Here is a 23,104-nt window from a genome sequence, read left to right on the forward strand (position 1 = left end):
AATAAGCAGCGATGAAACTAGGTGTAAATAAGATGGAGGTGTAGATGAGAGAAGCCTCTCGGCGATTCTGCTGATGAGCAGAGTGAGCAGTGGCCAGATGCATAAACGACGCACAAAAACCATGTACACGCCATTTCCCGCGAATAAACTGGTGTTTATAAAAACAGAACACCTCATGCATTCTTCAGACCGGCGTACACATGTCAGAGATCTGAGGGTGATGTGATGAGGTGGAGATGAAATATAAGGTGAGAGACGAGATATTTGAGTAAAACATTGTTTAGGTTGATAACCGTTTACACAGGGATTTGTAAAATGCCAATCAAAGACACATTTATAAAAAATAACAATAATTAATTATTTCTGTGTGATTAATTTCTATCATTATTTTAATTTACACGGGAGTTCAACACTTTATTAAGCTGTTAATACTCTTTTTTATTTTATCCTTAGTTGTGTCACACCTTGTAAAGTCACTTTAGACATGAGCGCTACAAACTAATCATTGATTACATTTCTGAGATATCACTGCTGACGATGGTTTACAGCTCCATGTGAAGAATTAATGATATGGACGCCATAAGCACAGCCGTGCGTAATGGTCGCGCGTAATGACAGCTGTTCTGGCTGTTGGAGAACCCCGCCGGTCCAACACAATCGGTGAAACGGCGCTTCTTCTTTCCCGTTTGTTTCATTGACAGGTGCACAGACGAATTGATATGAAAGCGCGGTTAACTGCGTGTCTTCATCCATGTATGGCTCATTGTGGGAGTGGAGATGAGGCTCGTGCACGTGCACCCATTTCTGACAGAGATTTATAAAAAAAAAAAAACACAACCATGCGTAACACAGCTTTATAAATCTGACGAAAAGAATACATATGCATATGTCTGGCTTTGTGCGTGCACACAGTGAATCTGCACTGAGTTTTATGCATGTGGGCCCAGGTCTGTCAGCCCGCTGGCAGCAATCAAGGAAGCCCCGCGAAGCACTCAGCAAGCTTCCTGCCCGTTCATTACCAGCGCAGGGCACAGCCACTGGAGTCAGAGGCTATCAAGCAGCCCTGAGGAGTAACTGCTGGCTTACCCTCGGCTCGCACGGTGAAGGGGGAATCTCCGGGTCGCTTGGCCGAGAACTGGCCCCCAAGAGAGGTCATTAGAAAGCACAGGCTGAAGAAACCAATCCCCACCACAAAGATCCTGCAGGAAGGAGAGGCAGAGAGAAGGGGGCGGTTTAGTGACAAAAGAGCAAGACACAAGGTTAGAGCGCATAAGACAGAAAAGAAAAAGAGTATAAATGATAGATGAGGACAAGGAAGTTGAAGAAGGGAAATTATGAGACAAGGCATGTTCTTCAATTTCACAGTAGAGGAGGTGCAAGAGAGTTCACTTAAAGTCAATAAAGTTACTCTGAGTTGAGTTAAGTCCACCGTGAGGCTTTATGGAGCGTGGACATATTTCTCAAAGTTCATATTGTACCAATCAACCCACAGAAAAGCATTGTGTACTCGCTTGACTGTGTCATTTCAAACGAACCATTACAATGGATCACACTGTGCTCAGTGAGCAAACATCCAAAATGAAAGCATCAAATTACAGGCGAATAGCTGCATTTTGGAGGCAGCAGTGAACACACAGCAAACACATGCTGGAGTTCTCCAGCTTTGAAACAAACGCTCTGGACCGATTAGCTAAAAAAAAAAGAAAAAAAAAGGCTCGTCTGCACGCTCCGGGAGTCGTGCTGAGAAAATGTTTGTAAATGTTTGTAAACTGCAGGACAGATTGTCACATTTCCATTCTGTAGAGTGCAGATTGCTTTCTTGAATTTTTATAAGGCATCATACTGACAACACAGAGGCACAGCTAGAGTCTGAGTGAGCGATAGTGCCTTAATACTACCCAGTATGTGAGGTAATGGGGAATAATTTGGATTTGATGTTCAGGGAAGCATGCAGCGCTGTGTGACTTTTGCACCTATTATACAGTTAGACCTCTTCTCTCTGTAACAGCCACTGCTGTGTAGGCTATGAGCATAATAATTCGCATAATAATATGTGTCATGCCACTGTTTTCACTCAGAAAGCTATAAAACATCTGAGGACTTTATACCTGACAGATACACTGGCATCATCACTGCCATGGTGATTACTCATCTCACAACGGGTCATTGAGCTTTTATACAACCTATCTTGTCAAACCTGGAAGTTTTAATGAGTTTGTGGCTGCTTGATGTGCTTTCTCTCCTCCCCATTTGCTGGTGGTGAAACTTTTAGCTGCGCAAGCAAACGTTAATTGTGGCACAACGGGCGTCCCGTCGCTCCAATTAATGCCAACGGTCTCCAACAACCACGAGTGTATTTATATACAGTGACGTCATATCAGATACCTAAAATGTTTTGCCGTTTTTGTTGTATTATTTTTTAATTTCACCCCATATACATACATATTTATTTTCATGATGTTGCGGAAACAATAAATAAAAACCCGTCACATTATGTGAAAAAGAGAACTTAGTCTGCTGTTGTTATTTTTAAATGTCAGCAAATGGTGTAAAAAACTGTAATAAATCGAGGAGAACATGTTCTTACCTGAACGGTTTGAAAGTGAGAAGACATCTCCTCACCATAATGGAAAGGTCGCTGTTGGTTGCAATCATTTTCCACACACATAGAAAGCTCCGGGTCTCCTTAACATGGTGCAAGTCCGTGTGACAACCAGCGTCAAAACCATAACTTTCAACCCGAGTCCAGAGGATGGACGGTGAGCGTGGTGGTGAAACAGGCAACTTCTCAGCCTGACTGCTGTCAGTGTGGTGCTGCGAGCAACTTCAGCCGGAATCCCTCCGGCGAGTCCTGCAGCAGCGGGTCGATAGTCCTCCTCCCGCTTGCGGACTGATCTGCAGAGGAAAAATTAGGGGCAAATGTTGGGTGGCTGTCCTGTTAGCAGTTATGATTTTATCCCTAACACTGTTAAATGTCCTGGAAACATAGCGGAGTGGAGGTGCAATACGACAGGACTGCAGAGTTCTTTGAATTCCTCTGAGTGGATGAAGCACAGACTCGCTCCTCTGGTTTAATACTTCTTTAGATGGGACTCGTTTAGCCTACTGATAGCGCCATCTAATGATTCATACTGGAAAACCAAAGTTTATTCTGTGGATACATAACGAGAACAGACCCTGGATGAAGGGATGAACAATAAGTGTCTCAATCCGTATAAGTAAGTAAATTTAACATGTTAATATTATTGGAAACAAGTAAAATAATTAAAGCAGTCGTGGAGTGAGATAATAAGCTTGCTAATATGCATTAAATCCTCAAGAGGCCACTAGATTGATGGCAGTGAATAATTCATCATGACATGAACTCTCTGGGTTTCTGGAGACATGAGCGTAAATCTCATCCAACTGAAGATCAATTTATCAATTTATCAAAGCAGATCACTATATAATCCCAACACTGACGTGGAAAAGTCTTCAAAAATACATTTAAAGGGAGCATTGTAATTGTTGCCTCTGAGGTGTTTGGACTCATTTCAGCACCATGGACAGCGCCGACTGGGAACCTGCAGACAGACAGCAGCTCGGCAGCGACACCCACCGGACTGAACACAGAATACACTGAATTTAGTGTGAAACATACAGTACTCTATGCTCTATTTAAAAGATAATAGTAGCTTGTTTTCTTTATTTGCGGTTTTCAGAGGACAGTAAAATCCAGCGACAAAATACAGATGAAATTTAAAAATAATGATTAAAAAAAAGTCAGATTTGTCAAAATGTTCGTGCCAGTCTTCATGATCAATTTGAGAATTCAACCATGGAACAAATTATAATTTGACATATAAGTGATAATGTAAAGATGTTGGTTTATAAGATGCATTGATCACTTTTGACTTAAAAAGGGACATTTCATCACATTATGAACAGTTCATACATTAACAGAAATATTATACATAATCAATTGCTTTTGTGATGAGCTTCTACAACAATTTAATGAAATCTGACACAAGCCTTTTGACATCTATTCTGTTTTTATTGCTATTGTTATCTTTTAAGTTTTGCTATGGCTATACAAGAAACATGGGTGAAGAAAAAGAAAATAAACAATAAAGTAAATATAGTGACTTGACCTTTGCTTACCTAGTGTGCCATCTTGGAGGGAAAAAAGGGATAAGAACTCACATAAAAAAAGTTCACATCTAGTGTCAGCCTAATGGACAACGAGAGGCAGCATCCTCTGTTGCCATGACAACTCGCTTTACACTGACTATGTTGGGCCTTGGCTCTTCCTGTTGCTGCTCTTGCTTCTTGGCCCACAGCCCAACAAGACTGGCTCTGCTGACATTACAAGCCCCGGCTGAGATTTAAAATGAACCACCGGACAGATCACATTACTACAACATGACTGGTCTTCATTTGTCTGACTAACTGTGGTGCTGCAGGACATAAAATAAAACCTCCGCATGAGTAATCAGTGACAAAAAGGTGTGTCTGTGAAGGTGATTTGGCCCTTTATTTGAAAGCAATGTCTGGCTGTGGCTGTACAAATAAGCAAATCACTCTCAAGGATAAGTAAGTGTTCATTGAAGCTGAGATAAAGTTTCACTTCCCTTCAGTGAGGAGACGATGAGTGATAATGTCACCTTTAGTTTAACCACGGACACACCAGCAGCAGAACTCTCTCAGAAATCTCTCTTTCATTCCCTTTAGCCTATGTCATTTCCCCTCCTTCATTTTTATCTCTCTTCTTTATCTGCTTACTCATAGTCATCTTCCCCTTCTCCTGCATCATGTTGACATCTCCACCACTGCATTATCCACAATATTTGCTATTTCGCTGACATATACTGCCTCCTTCTCCTTCACTGTGTTTATCTTTCTATCTTTCTCTCTGACTGTCTCTTGAGTACCTACTTCCACTGCAGTTTTTCTCTCCCTCCCACTGTTTGGTTTGGACTCCCTCTGCTTTACTGAAGATTCACAGAAGCAAATCCCCAAGGACAAAAAACTCTTAAAAGTAATTCATTTAAACTAAACACTGTATTTTACAGGGAGACATACACCTGGGAAAAGAAGAGGCAGAAATGCAGTAATGAAACTATTTAATTTTACTGGAGCTTCATTGCAAAATGGGTAGAAAATCCAATGTACTATGCAAATAGTCTTTTTACAATTATTTGTCTGCCTGGAATGTGGCAGAAAATACTCACAGAATTTCAGCCCGCATAACATTGCTGAGCTTCACTCGAAGCAGAAATGTCTTCCTGTCTCTAGTGTATTTCTGTGGACTCGACTGCCATGATGTCTGTAAAAGGGAAAAGGCCAAGTAATCATAACAACAGAAGAGCCTTGCATATATTTGCATGACACAAACAGGAAAGCAAAAACTAATTTAACCTGCGGTGGGTGGCAAATTTGGAGTTAGTGCAAAGTAGTTTATGGTTGATATCAGCCAAATTCAAAGATACAACTCAATGAATGAAGAAATCTTTAAGTTTACTTCAAATCCCCAAACACTAAAAGACAGAGCAGGTGAAAATATCAATATTGTGCTGGTGGATAGGAGACCAGAAGAGAAAACACTATACATGTAAAATATCCTCTTAGTACTGTACAACTGTGGTTTAAAATGGCCAAACAATCATTTCTTGAGCAACATGATAACTGTCACATGCTCCACAAGGTCTAACACATACATTATGTACTGGGCATGCCCAAAGTGCGTTAAATTCTGGAGTAATTATTTCAAATATCTGAAGTACTTATAACTCTGTCCCCTGAAACTAAAATCATTGTGATGGCACCTGAGAAGATTTTTTTTTTATTGGTCAGGGTTGATATTCTGTATTTAAGTGGTTCCCAACCTTTTTTTGTCTGATTTACCCCCATGGCCCCTTACAGATAAAACCTGTGTCTTCATTGGCACCTCCTGTCAGGTTCCATGCTACTTTTTTTCATACAGTTGAACTCTCCATGTTTAGGTCAGTTTCATCATTTTGCATTTGGAATAGTAAAGGGGCCGCATTTATATAGCACTTTTATCCGGAGTACTTCACAATATATCACTCTTCCACGTATTTACAAACACACACATTGAGGACTCTTCTGCATGTGGACAGGAGGAGCCTGGGGATCAAACTGCCAACCTTGCAACCCCACTCTACCCACCTGCACAGCCCCACCATTTGGAATAGCAGTAGCTGGACATTCATCAATGTCTCCATCTCTTTTAGCTTGCAATTTTAACCATTTATTCATTAATTAGCTAACTATTTGTACAGTTTATCCATTACTAGTGAGTTGAGCTAACGTTACTCCACAATCTTTCCACTTACCCCCTGGCAGAATTACCAATGGGATAACTATCTCTGCTTGGGAATCACTAGTGTAGTTGTTATACCATGTTATGTGCCCGGTTGTATGGTAATCTCAGCAAAATAAGAGAAATCAATCTAATCACAGAGGATAGCTTTCAGTATTTTTCTTTTTTTTAATGGATACTACTGTATTGATTGAATATCTATTTAGCATCCTGCTGCCCTTGGCTGTGCAAACAGCATGCTTCCATTTAGTCTAAGAGGACAGAAAGTTGTCTGTGTGCAGGAGGTTGAATGAATGAAATGCATTTTATTTTTCACTTTTTATTTTCTCAATTTCATTTCATTTTTCATCTTATCATGATTTTCATGTTAAAGTCTGCCAGGCATACATTACAAGAGATAGCTCAGTTTTTGTTATTGTAAATACATTACACTAACATATGAGAACACTGTATGTTAACTTAAGTTTATATCTGATATAATATGTTTAACACATTATGTAAACAGCCCCCTATTTGCTTGCTTTCCTTTTCTCTTGCCTCTGTAAGTGGTGTCTTGGAAGCCATGTGGACTGGGAACCTTTGGGCGTATGACACTTGATGATAAAAATATTGGCTACAATAATTCATTCTAGTCTATATTGGAGACCACAAGATGATTAAATTACATATCAGAAGTTGTTCCATTGAACAGAGATCACCTTTTCAAATGTTCAGCACGCAGCCACAGTCTTTAGTACACAATCAAAGACAAACTGAAAAGACGTGAACAAACTCAGACTCTCTAATCTGCTCATACGAGCCCATGCAGCCCTGCTTTGACTCTGGGTTTCATTCCTTTCAGCAGCTGTCAAATCACAGTCATTCAAAATGTTTCAGGTAGAGAAACCAGCCTGTGCCATTCTTTTATAACTTGCAATTAACTGCAAGCACCAAGCTGATTTTTGACATCAAATGACACCAATCAGACACCTTAAAAACAAGATTTTATTTAAATTCATGTCCCTTTCTCCAGCCTTCTATGCTCACCAGCTACATTTGATCAGTTATTTCTCACAGAGGAGTTCTTTACATCACCATACGTTCATGACACATTTTAATGTAAATGAGAGTAATGACACAGCCTTAGTGCTGCTCTAATATTGGTGCTGAAAACGCAGTAATAGTCTTGATGTTCGTTCATAGATTTCCATCAAGATTCAGATGATCCATTAAAGTCCTAATGGCTGTGCATGTCATAGAAACTAAAAGATGTCTGTAACTGAGAGTCTGCACACCACAGGGTCCAGCAGAGATGAGCTATAAAGATGACAGGCTGAGTTCTCTTCTCTGCAGAGGTTCAAGTGGTGAACCACATGTATTCATGGCAGCTACATTTCACAGAAATATATTTACATAATGATTTAATGAAATGTATACTTGCAGACTCGCAGACTCAGCTTGATTAATATTTATAATGTGTTCTACAACACAGTTATACAGCAAGGGTACAGCGTACACCATGTGTGTACATCCTGTTCGAGTGACTGCATCTGCAGAATAGCACCTTACGAGTTATTTTAGGAGTTTCAAAGAATTCAAGTCTCTGGCACACCCCTCACCGTCACACTGCATGAAAAGAAGTGAATCTGTCAAAATATGCAGCTTGTAAATACAGGTATAAGCTCACTCTTTGTGTTGTATATGAATATAAACAGATCAAACTTATGTGAAAGGCAAACTTCCCAGAAAAGCCAGCTACATTTACTTTTTTGGAAGAATGGAGAGATTTTTTGAAAGTCCCAGTTCAAGTTTCACTAGTTGAGCTGACTGTTGGCCAGGTGTGACAGTATTATGTTCATGGTCCGTTCATTGTCTTGGATGGTATGCGGGGGATTCCAGTGTTACCACTCCCCACTTGCACTTTGCAGAGTATTTGTGAAACATTATAATTTCACTTATTATATGCAGAGGAAAATATACTCTATACACCATATTTAACGTCCATTAATCACAGGGTTTGTGGGTTGATTCAGGCTCCTCTCGTCCTTGAGTGAGACACCAAACCCCAATTTGCTCTGGCTTGTTAGGCCAGTGCCTTGCATGCTGGCTTGGTGTAAATGAGAGGCAAATTGTAAAGCGCTATGTAAATGCGGTCCATTTACCATTAAGTTACTTTCTAGTTTAGCGTAAAACATATAAGCTCATTAAATATAATGTATTGGTAGATTAAGATATCAGTGGACATAACTCGCACAATAAACAATAAACAGTGTAAACACAAGCGGTCTGCACAGGGTTGTTACTTGATAATCATTGTTTCACAATTCTAAATCTTTAAGATTAATTTAATGTGGAAAGGAGACTTTTAAAGGCTTTTTGGGTGAAGCTGAGAAATTCCCAGTTGAGTATATACATTTTGAGCACTGCAGTGCATCTCTGCACTGTTTGTAGGTAATTGTCACCAGAAGCAAAATGGCAAGTGATGACAGAAGCTGGAGCCTTATATCCAATTAGAATGAAAGGTTTGCCCTCAGGGTACAAAGCAGCTTTTCTGAAGTACATGTGAGAAAGGTGCCCTGAGAAAAAGTCAAACTCACTGCACACTACATAGGCCTGAAATCTTTGAACTGTGTTTACCTGCCATCATTTTTTGTTTGATTTCAAAAATAAGATGAGGAAATATTAAAACATTAAATGCCTCTGTGCTGCAAATAGATCTATACTATATACTGTATCATACTCATAACTCAAAACTGTAGAAAACTCTATGAATGTGAACTAATATTCTCAGGTTTCACTTGTGAAGTAAAAACTATACAAAAAAACCCCAAAAAATGAAAAGGAGACAGATATAAGGTTTGTAAGATAGCACCTGTGTTTGTTAAGCTTCCAAGTTGTGCCGTACAGTAGAAATACCAATCAGTTTCAGATTCTTCTTTGTTCTATTCTTCTTTCTCATTCTTTTGTACAGATATGATCCTGACAGATCAAAGAAAACTTTACATTTCACTATTTTCCTCAGTTACTGTCATCTGTCTTTCACCTGAAAGGAAGATTGTAGGCAATAACCCATTGAACACTGTAGGAGTATTAACACTTTATTAATGAATTACCTCATTATTGGGGGCACCACCTCCTTTTTGGTTAGGATTTGTTAGTGCCAGGAGGGAGCACTTACCCTGGTTCAATTTAATCAATGAATCGGTCTCATGATTGTAAGTTCTTGTCCCAAACAGTGACCTCTGTTTACTGCAGCTCAAAGAAACAACCAAACAATTTTAGGATAAATGAAGACATTTATTAATAGCTAAACGTATTTTCTTCGTATTCTTTTTCTTCGTATTCTTCTTCTTTGTATTCTTCTTCGTATTCTTCTTCTTCTTCGTATTCTTCTTCGTATTCTTCTTCTTCTTCTTCGTATTCCTTTTTCTTCGTATTCGTACTCGTATTCTTCTTCGTATTCTTCTTCGTATTCTGCTTCTTCGTATTCTTCTTGCTAAAAATGGCACCCATTCAGTCCTATAGGAATTGCTGCATGGATGTATAAAGAGAACTGGATACAGTGTCGGAGTCGGGGCCCCGTTCATTCTTATGAAAGTTGCTCAGTGGCGCATGAAGCCAAAAAAAATCGACTTCCCAGTATGAAAGTACCCGGATCTTCGGCTACTTCTGGTTTAGCCCTCCGGCTAACTTGAATGGGGATAAAACAATTCAATCATGCAGCTCTTCTAGGCTTTTGAAATGTGATCAGACCAAATGCATTTAATTCTGATAGTGAGAAAAGTCATTTCATGGGGGTTGTGACGCTCAGAAAAATGTATCCGCTGAATTACAGACGTTTCTTTCACAATGTAAGTCTATGGGAAAAAGTCTTTTTGGGCCAGTGTGCATCATGTGACGTTGTAATTACACAGTTTGGCCGCTATGTCAAATTGGCTTCAAAGCCTGGCGCTCTTTCTGTACTGTATCCAGTTCTCTTTATACATCCATATATTGCTGTTGCTGCCCGATTTGCATCGCTACCTGATTTGCATCACGCATATGCAAGCAGGTCGACCATCTTGGACAGCTAAGCACGGCAACACCACTTGGACAAACAACATTAGAGTTGAGTTTGTCACTGTCCGATCTGCGTGGTGCATACGCGAGTGTAAACATAATTAAACATATATATGTAAACATATATTTTGCAAATTATTTATTTTTAGTACAAAGTAATTTCTTGATTATTTGAGAGGTCTTAATAGCTTTTTTTGTTCGTTGTTATCTTGGAAATACAGACAAAGAGTTGTAGTTCAATACAGAACAGATGGATGTTAGGTGTGATCTGAAGCACTAGGCCATTTACACACAAAAAAGAGCTTAGCAACCAATAACCTTACTACTAACGTAGGGTGACATATTTTAGAAAAGTCCGACTCGCTCTTCAGCAGGACGGCTAACCGTTAGCATACTGACGGTTTCATTCATAAAGAGCTGCAAGCGTCGTAGCAACAGCCATGACAACGACAAATTAAATGACTGACACGCCTAGAGACAAATCAGTGTTGAATTCAGACGCGTGATGCATTGTTTATGTTTTCATATTGGGTTAACTTATATTAGGTGAGATAACGTTAATGAGTCGGACAGATCATGACACACGTAAAGTTGGAAGCAGCATGGTGCATTTCACTTCGCTCCATCCTGGAAAGACTGGGGTGAAATACACCATTAGATATGTAATCTCTCAAAAGTTGATAATACTCGAAAGTTTTCATTTTTGTGGATGTAGTAGTACTGTTGTAACGTCAGGTACCGAGCAGTGACAGAAACTGTTAAACTCAACTCTAATGTTGTTTGTCCAAATGGAGATGCCGTACGTAGCTGTCAAAGTTTACGCGCATGAGCGGTGTAGATCGAGCAGTGATGCGCATGCGTGATACAAATCGGGTAGCGATGCAAATCAGGCAGCGACAATTGCTCGCCTGGAGCATACGTCAAAAAAAGTTTCTAGCTTCCGGGTTAGCTTCCGCATTGTGTGGCCCACTGAATATGCACAGTAGTGTTTGTCGCTGCCCGATTTGCATCGCTACCCGATAATCGGGCAGCGACAGTGTTTCCCCCGCTGGCCCCACCCACGACCCCCTGCTCGGCACATAGAATTGACATTGTGATGACGTCACAGATTTTTAAATTGCTTTTCTCGGCTCGAGGAAGGTTTTACAAACATAAAACCTCCATGGATCAAAAGTTCATAACAGAAAGAGTCATAATGAACGTTGTTTGCAGTTCGAGGGGTCCTGTCAACAGTTTTACAGGCGTCTCTTCTACAATGGTGGTCTATGGGGAAAATCCTTTTTGGTCCGCAGGAGGATTTTTCACTGCAATACCGCGAGTGGCCACTGGGAAAAATTGGCTGCAAGGCTGAGCGGCGGCGCCCTATCCAGCTCTTATTATACATCCCTACCTCGGGGGGCCCCCCCGCCTTGCGGGGGCTGCAGGGGTATACTTTACGGCCCAGTATAAGTTGCATGATGATCAGACATTTAATTTACATGAATTTCAGGTTTGACTTAGATTTGAAAGGGGGCTTCACAAAGTCCTCAGGAATGTGGGTTAGTTTATGGCTTTGGTGATAAGAGTCTGTCTTCCCTCTAAGTTGGGAGTTGTTTTACCCTGGTCCAAGTGACCTTTAGGAATAATTCATGCTTTTGGTTCGTGTCATAATTCAACTTATCAAAATGGTTTATTGGGAGGTCTTTGAGTCTGTTGAGCATCACTGATCAAACCCCCACTTAGGGTTACAAAGGTCAGTTCTGCAGGCCGATGGTTTGCTCTTACAATCCCTTAGGAATCCAGGGAGTCTGTCTCTTATTTTCCTTAAGAATCAAAGATTAGTTAACAGAATTAAAGAACAAGCGGTTGTCCTCCTACAACACTAACAAAACTGAGCAGGACCACTTTCAACTCTGAAAAATAGTCTGATAACTTTGATATTTGATTTGGTGTCTTGAGGATGTCTGTGAAAATTCTCAGTCATCCAGGTCATGGTTATCCAAGGAGTGTTGAATCGAGGGCAACTGGACTTGGCTGAAGATACCTGAAGATGTTTCTCATCGAAGGGGCTTCTTCCATTCTTACTAGTATTTAACCTCTGTGGAGTCGTTATCAAGGTCATTGATACCACTAAACTCGTTAGTGCTCCTGGCTGTTGTAATGACAGTCATTAAGTGTCATTGGAGTCACATGAGGTAGTCATTGGAGTTGTCACATGAGCCAGAATGTGAATGGTTGTTAAGTCTCCTGGGAAGGAAAGGACAGCATTGAAGGTGGGTGATAAGTGGTGTCGTAGACTTCCTCCCATGTTGAGAGATGGCTTCTCTACTTTAAGGTAGATGGTCTACTTCTCTCCTCTTTCAAACCATCTGTTCTCCCTATCCAAAATATGCACATTGTTGTCCTTGAAAGAGTGTCCCTTGTCTTTCAGGTGTAGGTAAACTGTCTTGAACTGTCTTGTCTTGTGTCTTGAGGAAAGAAAACTTGGTTTCAAATCATACTCCTTTCCATCTCTGTTAGGGTTAGCTGTTGTGCCTTCACTCATCATGCTGTTGCAGGTTTTCTTGCTGTTGTGTTTTCCTCCTCTCATCTGTCAACCAGGTGCCCTCAGTGTACTCCCCTGTCTTGCATACTTGAGGCTCATCACTAATCACCCATGACCTGCTACCTGGTTTCCCAGTGGCTCTGTCTGTGGGAATAGAATCAAGGGTAATTTATTCGTATTGTTTGCCAGATCTTTTACAGTATGATTCAGCCTATAATACCTGCCTCAACCTGTTGCCAGTTAATCTACCTATTCTTGCCAATTCTTCTTTGCCTGTGCATGGGCTAGTGACAAAAGGTATTTCCCCTTTGGGTAGTAATAAAGCAGACTGTCACCAAATACCTGCAAAACTAATCACATTCCCATCAGCTTCATCTGAAAACTGTGCTCAGTGCTAATTAGTGAATGTTAGCATGCTAACACACTAAACATTATATCTGCTTGGTAAAAACAACATTATATATGTGAGCATGTTATCTTGTTGATGTTAGCATTTAGCTCAAAGTACCACTGTGCCAAATTTGAGCCCATAGACTGTATATAAAGATATAGATATAGATGGATAAACATAATAACACATCACAGAGCTGATAGCATGGCTGTAGACTCTTCAGTGTTGTTAAGTTGTCGAGTCGTATTGAATTTGCGTAAAATTAAAAGATTAGCTGTTATTTTGTCCTGCTATAAAAAATGCCTTACTAATGAAAGCTGATAATGCATCTTGTCTGCATGGCGAGGAAGAGTAATTTATAATTTCACGCTCGCCTATCTTGTCATTCTTTATCAGTGGTATTTGGAGATGTCAGAAGTAGAATCAGATTTATGTTTTAAGTTTGCACATACAAGGAATTTGTCTTGGTTTTGTGGTGCATGACAATCAAAAAAGTAGAAGGTAAGAGAAAAAACAAGTATCTATACAAAGTAAGAAAAGTAGAACTAGCACAAAAGACAGGTGGTATGTCTGGATAGATATCTTTTCTAGCGGATACAAGCTGGGTTTTTTTTAATCTCTATCATGAGGGCCTGCTTCCACACCTATGGCACAGCTCTTTTTCACTGTTTATGGTGAAATTGGAGAATGTGGGCGGAATCTCCCTGTGATTTTAAAAGGTAGATGGTGAAAGTATTGTGAAATCCAATACATCCGGTGTGTAAATGTTGCTGTGATTTACAAAGAGACAGATAAAAGGTTATATAAATTATTTGCTGTCTGCAGGACCTGAGGCATTTCTAATGTACCAGGCACACAGAAAAACTTGTACCCCCTGTAGCAGTGCAATGTTGGAAATCAGCCTAGTACTTTTGTCTTTTATAAGTTTAATTACAGCCTACACTGTTTGTTATTTTGGTGTTACAGCCACATTCCAGATCAAGCTGTGTCAGCTTAACAAATTTCAGCCAAATTAAAAGAAAATCTGTTAAGTAAAACAAATTTATTGTGTGTTCCCTGAAGAAAAACTCCCCAGCAAAACTCCTTGAACAAACAATAGCTGATCCTGAGATAATGGAGAGGGTTTATTGCTGGAAAGTATTAATCTAACAAATTCAAATGCCATGATGCTTCATGCTCAACACTACCCTGAGGTAAGGTCACATTTTTTGGCATTTCATTGCAGAGAGTAGTGGTTTAAATGAGTCAGACTGAGATAATAGATTGTGCAAGAGAATCTTCTCCAAACCGTAAACAGTACCTCAAACGTCTGTTACAATGTGACTCAGATAAATGTACCAGATAGTAATAATAAACAATATATTTTACAGTCTAAATCTATCTTAATTGACTTTTTGTGAGTGTAAGTAAACATATAAATAATCAAAGTAATCTTACATGGAAAAAATATAGGTAACCAGCTAGAAATGCATAGAAAGGAGATGTAACAAGAATTTCAGGGAGAAATCTAATTATAGAAAGAACAAAAAAAAAAAAAGAAATACAGAAATCTGTCATCATTGAATTTTGTCTGAAGCCTGTTGACAAATAAAAATGATTATCTCAGCCTTCAGGATTAGTTGAAATATAGTGTTTCAAGTTGCTGCTAATCTGGTTCGACACTTCAATCACCCATCCTGAAGAAAATACAACGTCCTTATTTCCACCAGCCCTTAAACAGCAAATTGAACTCCTATTTTAAGCTTTTCCTGATGTAATCACCAAAGGATGGCATAAACTCACTCTAACTTTATGTGTAGCTGTAGTACTGCTTATTGTCAGTGGCAAGGGTCAACAGAAAATGCAGAAGGAAACACCAAAAATGACTGAGAAAACTCAGTCATTTTCACAAATCAGGGAAGAAAAGCCAATCCTCACAAGGACAGTTTCCTTATATGGTACTGCGGGTATCAAAATAATAATCCTCAGGTTATTTTCTTGTTCTAGGGGTTGAAGAAGGCAGAAAACTTTCACTCTGACTGTGTCTCAGGAGTCAGTTCATTCCAGGGCAAGTCTACTCATGTCCAAGTGTAAACTTGACACTGCCTGAAGTTTCTGCTAAAATGCTGAGTCGCTGAATGTTCTTTCATAAGTCCTTTTGAGCTCGAGCACATTAAATGACAGTGGACCTAAATCTTTATCATCCTACACTTGAAAAACATTATTGGCCGTATGTTCAGAAGAACACAAATGGTGAGTACAGACAAATTTGTTTTACCTCATGCAGCTCCGTGTTTGTTTCATCTAATGCGATAAATATTGATTTTAATACAGATCAAAGCAAGCAGTCTCTCCTCTGCTGCGAGGACACAGCATGTGTTTGGCTTGGTTTCCATCATCTGGCTCACTTCAGCAGTCAGTGCCGGTGAGGCTTTGTTTTGTACATGAAAAGTGCATGAAAAGATGTGTTCATCAGAACATTTTTGTAAACAGATTTAAAAGCTTACAGGTTATGCTAGGGCTTTACAAAGTGTGTGCTTATCAGTGTGTAATAGTGGTAAACTTTTTATGATTTAAGGAAAAAGAAGTTGTGGTTTATCTTTAAGAGAAAAATACAAACAGCAGATCTACAGATGACACAATAGCACTGTATTTGTAAAGTTTAACATAGATTTTTTTGTCTTTTTCACTTTTTTTCTGGTAAATCTCCCATCATGAACCCCATTTTGGGACTTGAAGGAGTAGTTTGATGTTTGGAAAATTAGCATATTTGCTTTTTCGCTGAGAGTTAGATACTTTTACAGAATAATTATTATCAATTCAAACTCAGTGTTCTTTTTAGTCACTCCCATATTGAGTTTTGACATTGCAATATTAAAGTGAAATGTGATCAAAAATCAATTAATGGTGTATTTAATTTGCAGGAATTATTAATCAGACTTTGTAAGATTTTTTAACCTAGTTCCATCTCTTTGATAATTCAGTTGGTGAAGCTGTGGGGGTACAGACCATCCCTAGAGTGGTGGCACATTGTGGAGACAATGTGACGCTGACATGTGACACCAGCTCATTACGTCTGTCGGATATCACATTATTTTCCTGGGTGGGAACAAATAAAACATTGTGTGAATATAACGGCAAACATGACCCTGAAGTTATGTGTGAAAGCACCGCAGAGACGACCCACCAAAAGCTCACTCTGACTCTCATCAACGTGATGCCGATCCACCATGGAAAATATCTTTGCAAAGTACGCTCCAAAATGGGAGTAAACAACAATTCAAGTTTTGTTACGATACAAGGTGAGTTAGCTTGTTCATTTTCTTTTTTGATTTTGTCTGTGTTGTTTTATCTTTCTAAAAGTTCTTTGATCTTTGCAGACTGCCCTGGAAGTTCTGGCTCCTTTATCAATGAGACTTATGCTGGGTGTTTTTTCAATGGAGTTTACCCCAGTGGCACAGTCCACTGGTTCCAAGGGGATGTGGACTTAACTGAATCTGCCAGCATGCAGGAAGTTAAGGACAAACATGGACGGTACGATATCACAAGTACAATAAATGTACAGAAAGGACACCTGACCCAGCCTTATAACTGCTCACTGTGGCTACCTCATGCCAAGAAGTATTTCTCCAGTAAACAGCTACCTATGGTGGGGGAATCAGGGAGGTCATCAGGCAGGTCGTCAGGGAGTGTAGCCAAACTGCAGTGGATCTGTATGATAACGGAAATGGTGATGGTGAAATTTATGATGTAAATGAGATGCAAACAGGCAGATTTCAGGTGTCGATAGTTTGTTTCTCAAGAACCTGGAATATGGAAAAATGAAAAGAGAAATAAAAATGAGCCAGTGAGTTATGCAATGATTCAGGATTTGGCGTATTGGACATTTTTCTGTTTTATCCATCCTAATACATCATGTTTGTAATTGTACAATGCTGCCATTGAATGGATATGTTGTGTTTTTTAACATGCTATATAATTTCTTGTATTTGATAGCTTACAGACAACTGTCTATTGTGGAGAGGGGGTTTATAACTTTCATAATCACTCTTGTTTTTAATGTTAGTTTTATGCTCACTGTAACCAGGAACTTCTTTATGTAGTTAACCTTCATTTCCTCCTGATGGCCAGAGGGAGGCAGTCTTCCCATGCAAGAACAATCAGTAGTATTCACTGCTTCTATATATTGTAAATGCTGTAAAGGAGAACTCTGCTCAGTCTGTTTGTCCACATAGATTCAAATGTGTTGCAAATACATGAACACTGAAGGAGATGAAATTTGCCACTAGTACTATGACATAACACGGTGGTTAAATTGAATACATTGGAGACACATGAGTCAAAACATGCTATGAAATTATTCAATTTTTTTCAGTTAACCATTTTATTTGCTTTTATGTTCTCAACAAAAAGTCACAGATGCCATTTTATCACATGTTCTAAGATGTTTATCATTCACATTTAACCCAAAATACAGCCGTTGATGTTGCTAATCTTGTCTGGACAAAATGCAGTGGATTGCACATTGAGGACTTTAAAGTCAGTTTTGTAACATGCTTCATACTCAGAGTGTAAAATTTAATAAATGCAGTCTATGTAAACTTCCTGTTGGTTTCTACCTCGTTCAAACCTTCCATCCTCTCCGTACAGGATTCGTACATTGTATTCTTCTATGATAGATGAATCTGTGAAAAGGTTGTTTTGGTTTTACACTCCTCACTGCACTTCACTGCAAACATAGTTGCTTGAGAGATGTTCAGGCATGCAACCTCAGGTGTTGCCTCAGTAATGTCGCCATGTTTGACAAATACAGGAATGCTGCATTTTGTGCAAATCTTCTGGTACTTTTCAGAGACAACAGGAATGAGAATTTGGTTGTTTTAGTTTGGTGGTCTTTGTTGACCTAGTTAGGGTTTTAAGGTGACCGCAGGCTTCAAAGACTGTTGGATGTGCTTCTCTTCCCTGGTTTTAGCTTCAATGTTTGTTGATCATGTCTCTGCTTGATGAGGCAAGTTTCAAATCACACCTGTGTTTTTCTCAGGTGGATGGGAGGGGCAAGCAGTAAGGACTGATCTGTTGTGTTTTCTATTTCAGTCAGTTTATTGTTACGCATTTCCTCTTTTGTGGAACTGATATTAAAATCCAAATTCAGAATCACCTTGTGCATGTAAAAGTGATGAAATCTCTACCATGACTAGCAAAACATCTTCAATTCTGCAGTCAGTCAAGTGGATAGTTTACCTTCAACTGGGAGAATGAGATGAGTCAACAATCGAGCCAGCAAGCAAGAACATGAACGAGTCTTGTGTTGCACAATCATGATTTCATATGTGGTTTTCATCATATCAGAGAAGGTTACACAAATAGCAGAAAAGGTGAAAAGAGAAACATCTTACTGAAATCATGGCGCCAAGTGAAGGGCATAAAAATCAATAATGATCATGTTTGTATGAGGACAAACTGTGCCTTTTCAACTTGCTGCTGCTCCAGAGTCAGAGAGACAAAAGACGTCCATCCCCAGGGCCTTGGTGCTGGTAAACCAAACTACTGGTGCAGGAGAGGCAGTTAAGAGGCAAGATAATATGACCTGAGGAGACCCTGCTGAGAGCAGATACACACTGCAGATTATTTACTTAGGACAGAACACAGGGGATAGAGCTTATTTGCTCCAGTAGAGCAACAACGAAATTAGACACATTGGAAATCAATGAGAGAGGCAAGAAAGCGGTAGATTGTTTCAATTAATGTGATTGTGTGTGTTTACTAGATTGTGTTTGTGGTCAACTGCAGTGTGTTTGAGTCAGTACCCTTACAGTTAGGGATCTATAACTTTTATTTAATATAACTGACACAATGACACAATCAATACATATGGCACAAACTATACACAGTATACACAGTTTATGCATTCATTAACAGAAATATAACGGTGTTCATTATAGTTCATTATAGTCTACATGTCGAAGTGTCCTTGGGCAAGATACTGAACCTCAAATTGCTCTGGAATCAGTGTGTGAATGGGTGAGTGAACATTAGAAACATTGTAAAGCGCTTTGGATAAAAAGCGCTATATTGCTCCTAATGAGCAGGTTGGTATTTTGTATGGCGCCCTCTGCCATCAGTGTATGAATGTGTGTGTGAATGGGTGAATGTTGGCATGTGTTGTAAAGCACTTTGAGTGGTTGGTAGACTAGAAAAGCTCTATATAAATGCAGTCCATTTACCATTTACCAACAAAAAACTAATTATCAAATTAGCTTACAGAGCAATCCCTGCTCTCTATTTGGGAACACTTTCAATATCAAGATTAACATTAGTAGTGTCACTGAAGCTATACCTGTCTATGAATGTATTCAGTCATGTTCCTCTTGATACCAAAGCTGTACACTGCAGCTGACTCCCCAAGATTTTTGCTGTATCTCAACCTTTGTGTCTGCAAAGGCAACATGATTGAGTTGATGTGCTCTCATCGAGATAAAACACAGTTGCCATGGTGAACTGAAGCTGGCGAGACCTCACGTAAAGAGAATATATTGGATTTTTTTCTCATTTTTTTTTCTTTTGGTGCAGACCACTGAATGAGTCCTTCTGAAAGAACAGCAATTAGGTATGTTGGGCTTTGAAAGGCACTACAATACCATTCTTCATCAAACTGAGAGGTTGGACTTGTGTTCATTGCCGTGTTACTGAGGATCAGTTGCATTTGCTTTTATTTGCAGGTGTATGTAGTTCAAATGGTCAGGCTACTCTGAATTCCTAGAAAAATAAAGGGATTATGGTTTCATACAGAGTACTTTATAAAACTGCATTACTCAAAAAGCCAATTATATAACTCTTTCAACTGCTTTAAACTGTTTCTGTGAAATGTCTTAAAGGTGCAGTGTGTAGAATTTAGTGGCATTTAGCAGAATGGACTCAGCAGAAATGGATTATAATATTCATAAGTATGTTTTAATTGGTGTATAGTCACCTGAATATAAGTATTGTTGTGTTTTAGTTATAAATACATAGGGAGCAGGTCCTCTTCCATGGAGGCTGTCATGTTGTACCACCATGATTCTAGAGTATCAGTTTGTATTCAGTTTGTCTGCAACATCACCACTAGATGCCACTAAATCCTACACACTGCACCTTTAATACTTTTGTGGGAAAATGTGTTCTTATTTCCTGACACTGGATCTAAAGATTAGACGAAATGTCTGTTGTTAACCCTCACAGCAGAGCAAAACAGCGATGCAATTCAAACTTTGCTTGATACAAAAAACACCTACACACACAAAGCACCTATCTGAAGCTGTTGAGTATAGGAAGTGAGGCCAGTTTTACCATATGCATCTGAAAAACAGTCTGATTATAGGTAAACACAGTGACACAAATCCTGGATGTTGTATTTTAAAACATGTGGCACATCATGTCCTGTACAGGTGAAGAGAAAAATAAGGAAAAAGATAGCTTTCAAAAACTCACTCACACACTTTGTTGTATTCAGGAGTCTAGAGTCATCCACAGTGCAAATGTTCAGAGTACCCATGATCACAAACCTCTCAGCTCCTTTTGGTACTAGACCACAAATGATTCACAATCAGCTACTATTATTTCTCACATCACCTATCATCCAGATCCTCCTCCAACTTCAGATTTTTATGCACAATACAGGCTGCTCAAGGCTGCACGTGTCCCCAAGTGGCAAGACTTGATGACATGATAATGGACACAGGGCTGGATGAACCCAGGCCTGAGTTCACAGCTCCTCCTTACCCTCACGTGAGTGGAAAGTGGATTCTCAGAATAACACACTTCTCTCCACCCTTCGGTGAAGCTGTCACATTTGCTCCCATATATGCTGCATGGTATATATACAAGTTCTTGGAAACTTGGATCTTCTTCTCAAGTGACAGAATTATCACCAGCACACCAACGTCACTGTTTTTTTTTTCTTGACAACCAAAAGACCTTTAACAGATCAATTAATCCTTGCAACATGAAGTGGAGAGAACAGGGCAGACATGTACCTTTACAGACAGAGATGTGTGAGCATATATAGCCTAGCAGATGAACAGTGACAACCATTGTTAAAGTTCTGTATCTATCCTGCAGCTTTTTCAAACCTCTTCTTAACATTTGGAGAAAAAGTGTATGATTGCTACATTTTTCTAATAATGAATAGTTCTGATTGCCTCGGCCCCTGACAGAGAAAATGTGATTTATAAAGTGCTTCACAATACATCTTTATTATGTCTTGTGAAAAAGAGATTTGATTGAGCCTCTGTCTTCAGCAGGAAACATGACAATAAGGAGTTTATCCATAATGATTTCAGCTGACCCGTCCTGTATGAAGAAGGCATTTTTCGAAAATTTTGACATGTGACAGTAGGAAAAGCACAGCTGTAAATTATAAAATTAATGATGGCTGAATTCCATTTATCTGCTTCAGTTTCAGGGTCCTGATATTGTGCATGATGGCTCACTGTCACACTGTCATGGCTTACTGGGACACTTCATGTGAATAAAGCCACCGTTAATCTGATTAGTAGCACCTGTGCTTTTCCTACTATGACATGTGTAAATGTCTGCTGTGAGAAGGCCTACAGTATGTTTCAGTAGTGCAAATGTTTTCTTTCTTCAAATCCTTAATGTATTTAACAAAAAATTAGCTGCTACCTCATATGAAATTAACAGCGAATACAACTATTTTATCAGTAACGGTGAAAATTTGGACACGTAAGTGGGAAGATAACGTTGATATGTAACATTTAATCAGTAAATGTTTTTAATTGACAGCAAAAAGTTGAGCTCTGCCACAGGAGAGCCATAAAAAGAAATCCAACATCAAACATTGAACAGTTATATAACCTTCCAATTATTTTATGTAACTGTGGTTGTTATGGCTCCTCCTCTTCTCTCGGATTCTTCAGTCTGTGGATACTGAGCACCATTAACACATACAGTACATACATCCATGACCACACTTACTGTATATACAACTACCCAGTCTGCAGCGATGTGGTGTGACATCATAGGTAAAGTAATAAAGTAGTTGAAGAGCTATATTTAAAAAAGTAGGACACATTTCTTTTGATAATGTTAAGATGTCTACAACTCATGTAGTGACTATGATGGATAAAATGTCACCATTGTTTTTTAAACATGCGTAATGATGAGATTATTTTATGATGTCTGTGTTAAATTCTGATATAAATGCTCCTTAATTTTCTTGTATTTCTAACTGTGTTTACTATAAACATTTGTTGATTATAATCTACTGCATATTTTTGATTTGGACTCAAGGAAGATTGGTTGTTAACAAGGTAACAATTGATGAGAATCCAAATAAACAACAAACAATATACATATACTGTATGTAAACTACAAATACAAAACAACAAATTCTTAAACATGTCAGGGATCAAACAATTGCAATTTTAATCAAGCTTATTATTCAAGCACCCTTTTCTCAAACAGCTTCATGGGCACGTAATGAATTTTACATTTGGATGCAGTGGATTGGCGTTTCTAAAAGACAGGTTTCCCGGGGTATTTAGTCATTTCAGTATTCAGAAATAAAGCAACTTGCTGGAAACCAGTCAAAATACTATTTAAAGTGAGCAGCAACTACATCAGCATTGAGGCTGAAGCCAATACGGAAGTACCTTAAAGTGCCTCCAGAAACTCTCTCTCCAATGGACTCCCATTCAAAAAGCGTTGACTTCTCTCTAGAAATACTAAGTTAATATTTCCCAATGATTATGGTCATTATGGTCTCAATCGCTAAATTCAGGCCCTCTAATAAGCGTGCTGGTGGTCATTGTGGAAATTCATTGGTCTGTTAATGAGATTTGAAGACGTATAG

The 23,104-nt window shown here is 39.1% G+C and overlaps 2 protein-coding genes across 3 annotated transcripts in view; one reads left to right on the forward strand and one right to left on the reverse strand.

Annotated features, from left to right (window-relative positions):
* LOC137168149 (alpha-1,6-mannosylglycoprotein 6-beta-N-acetylglucosaminyltransferase B) overlaps window positions 1-3,501 on the reverse strand; it is a 63,889-nt gene extending 60,388 nt beyond the window's left edge. Inside the window, exons 1-2 of the mRNA XM_067570645.1 lie at window positions 2,588-3,501; window positions 1,087-1,199 (exon numbers count right to left, since the gene is read on the reverse strand). Coding sequence (XP_067426746.1) covers window positions 1,087-1,199; window positions 2,588-2,655 — 181 coding nt within the window. The 5' untranslated portion in view covers window positions 2,656-3,501. The remainder of the gene's footprint in view (window positions 1-1,086; window positions 1,200-2,587) is intronic.
* A 6,183-nt stretch (window positions 3,502-9,684) lies between these two features.
* Window positions 9,685-17,855, forward strand: LOC137168328 (neural cell adhesion molecule 1-B). 2 transcript variants are annotated; one of them, XR_010924264.1, is made up of 4 exons: window positions 9,685-13,048; window positions 15,589-15,679; window positions 16,239-16,556; window positions 16,635-17,855. XR_010924264.1 is itself a non-coding variant. In XM_067570869.1 (4 exons), exons 1-4 carry the CDS (start codon window positions 15,487-15,489, stop codon window positions 17,006-17,008), a joined length of 804 nt encoding a protein of 267 aa, XP_067426970.1. In that variant the 5' UTR covers window positions 13,063-15,486; the 3' UTR covers window positions 17,009-17,855. The 2 variants fall into 2 exon arrangements, 1 of the variants encoding a protein (XP_067426970.1); XM_067570869.1 differs by lacking the exon at window positions 9,685-13,048 and adding an exon at window positions 13,063-15,507.
* The last annotated feature ends 5,249 nt before the right edge of the window (window positions 17,856-23,104 follow it).

Source organism: Thunnus thynnus, chromosome 17, assembly GCF_963924715.1.
Source record: "Thunnus thynnus chromosome 17, fThuThy2.1, whole genome shotgun sequence".
NCBI classification, from domain to species: domain Eukaryota; kingdom Metazoa; phylum Chordata; class Actinopteri; order Scombriformes; family Scombridae; genus Thunnus; species Thunnus thynnus.

Coding starts and splice junctions, on each gene's coding strand:
- LOC137168328 (XM_067570869.1), top strand. CDS start 15,487: ATGTTCAGAAGAACACAAATG. Junction 15,508..15,588: donor TGTTCAGAAGAACACAAATG/GTGAGTACAGAC, acceptor ATTTTAATACAG/ATCAAAGCAAGCAGTCTCTC. Junction 15,680..16,238: donor CACTTCAGCAGTCAGTGCCG/GTGAGGCTTTGT, acceptor TTGATAATTCAG/TTGGTGAAGCTGTGGGGGTA.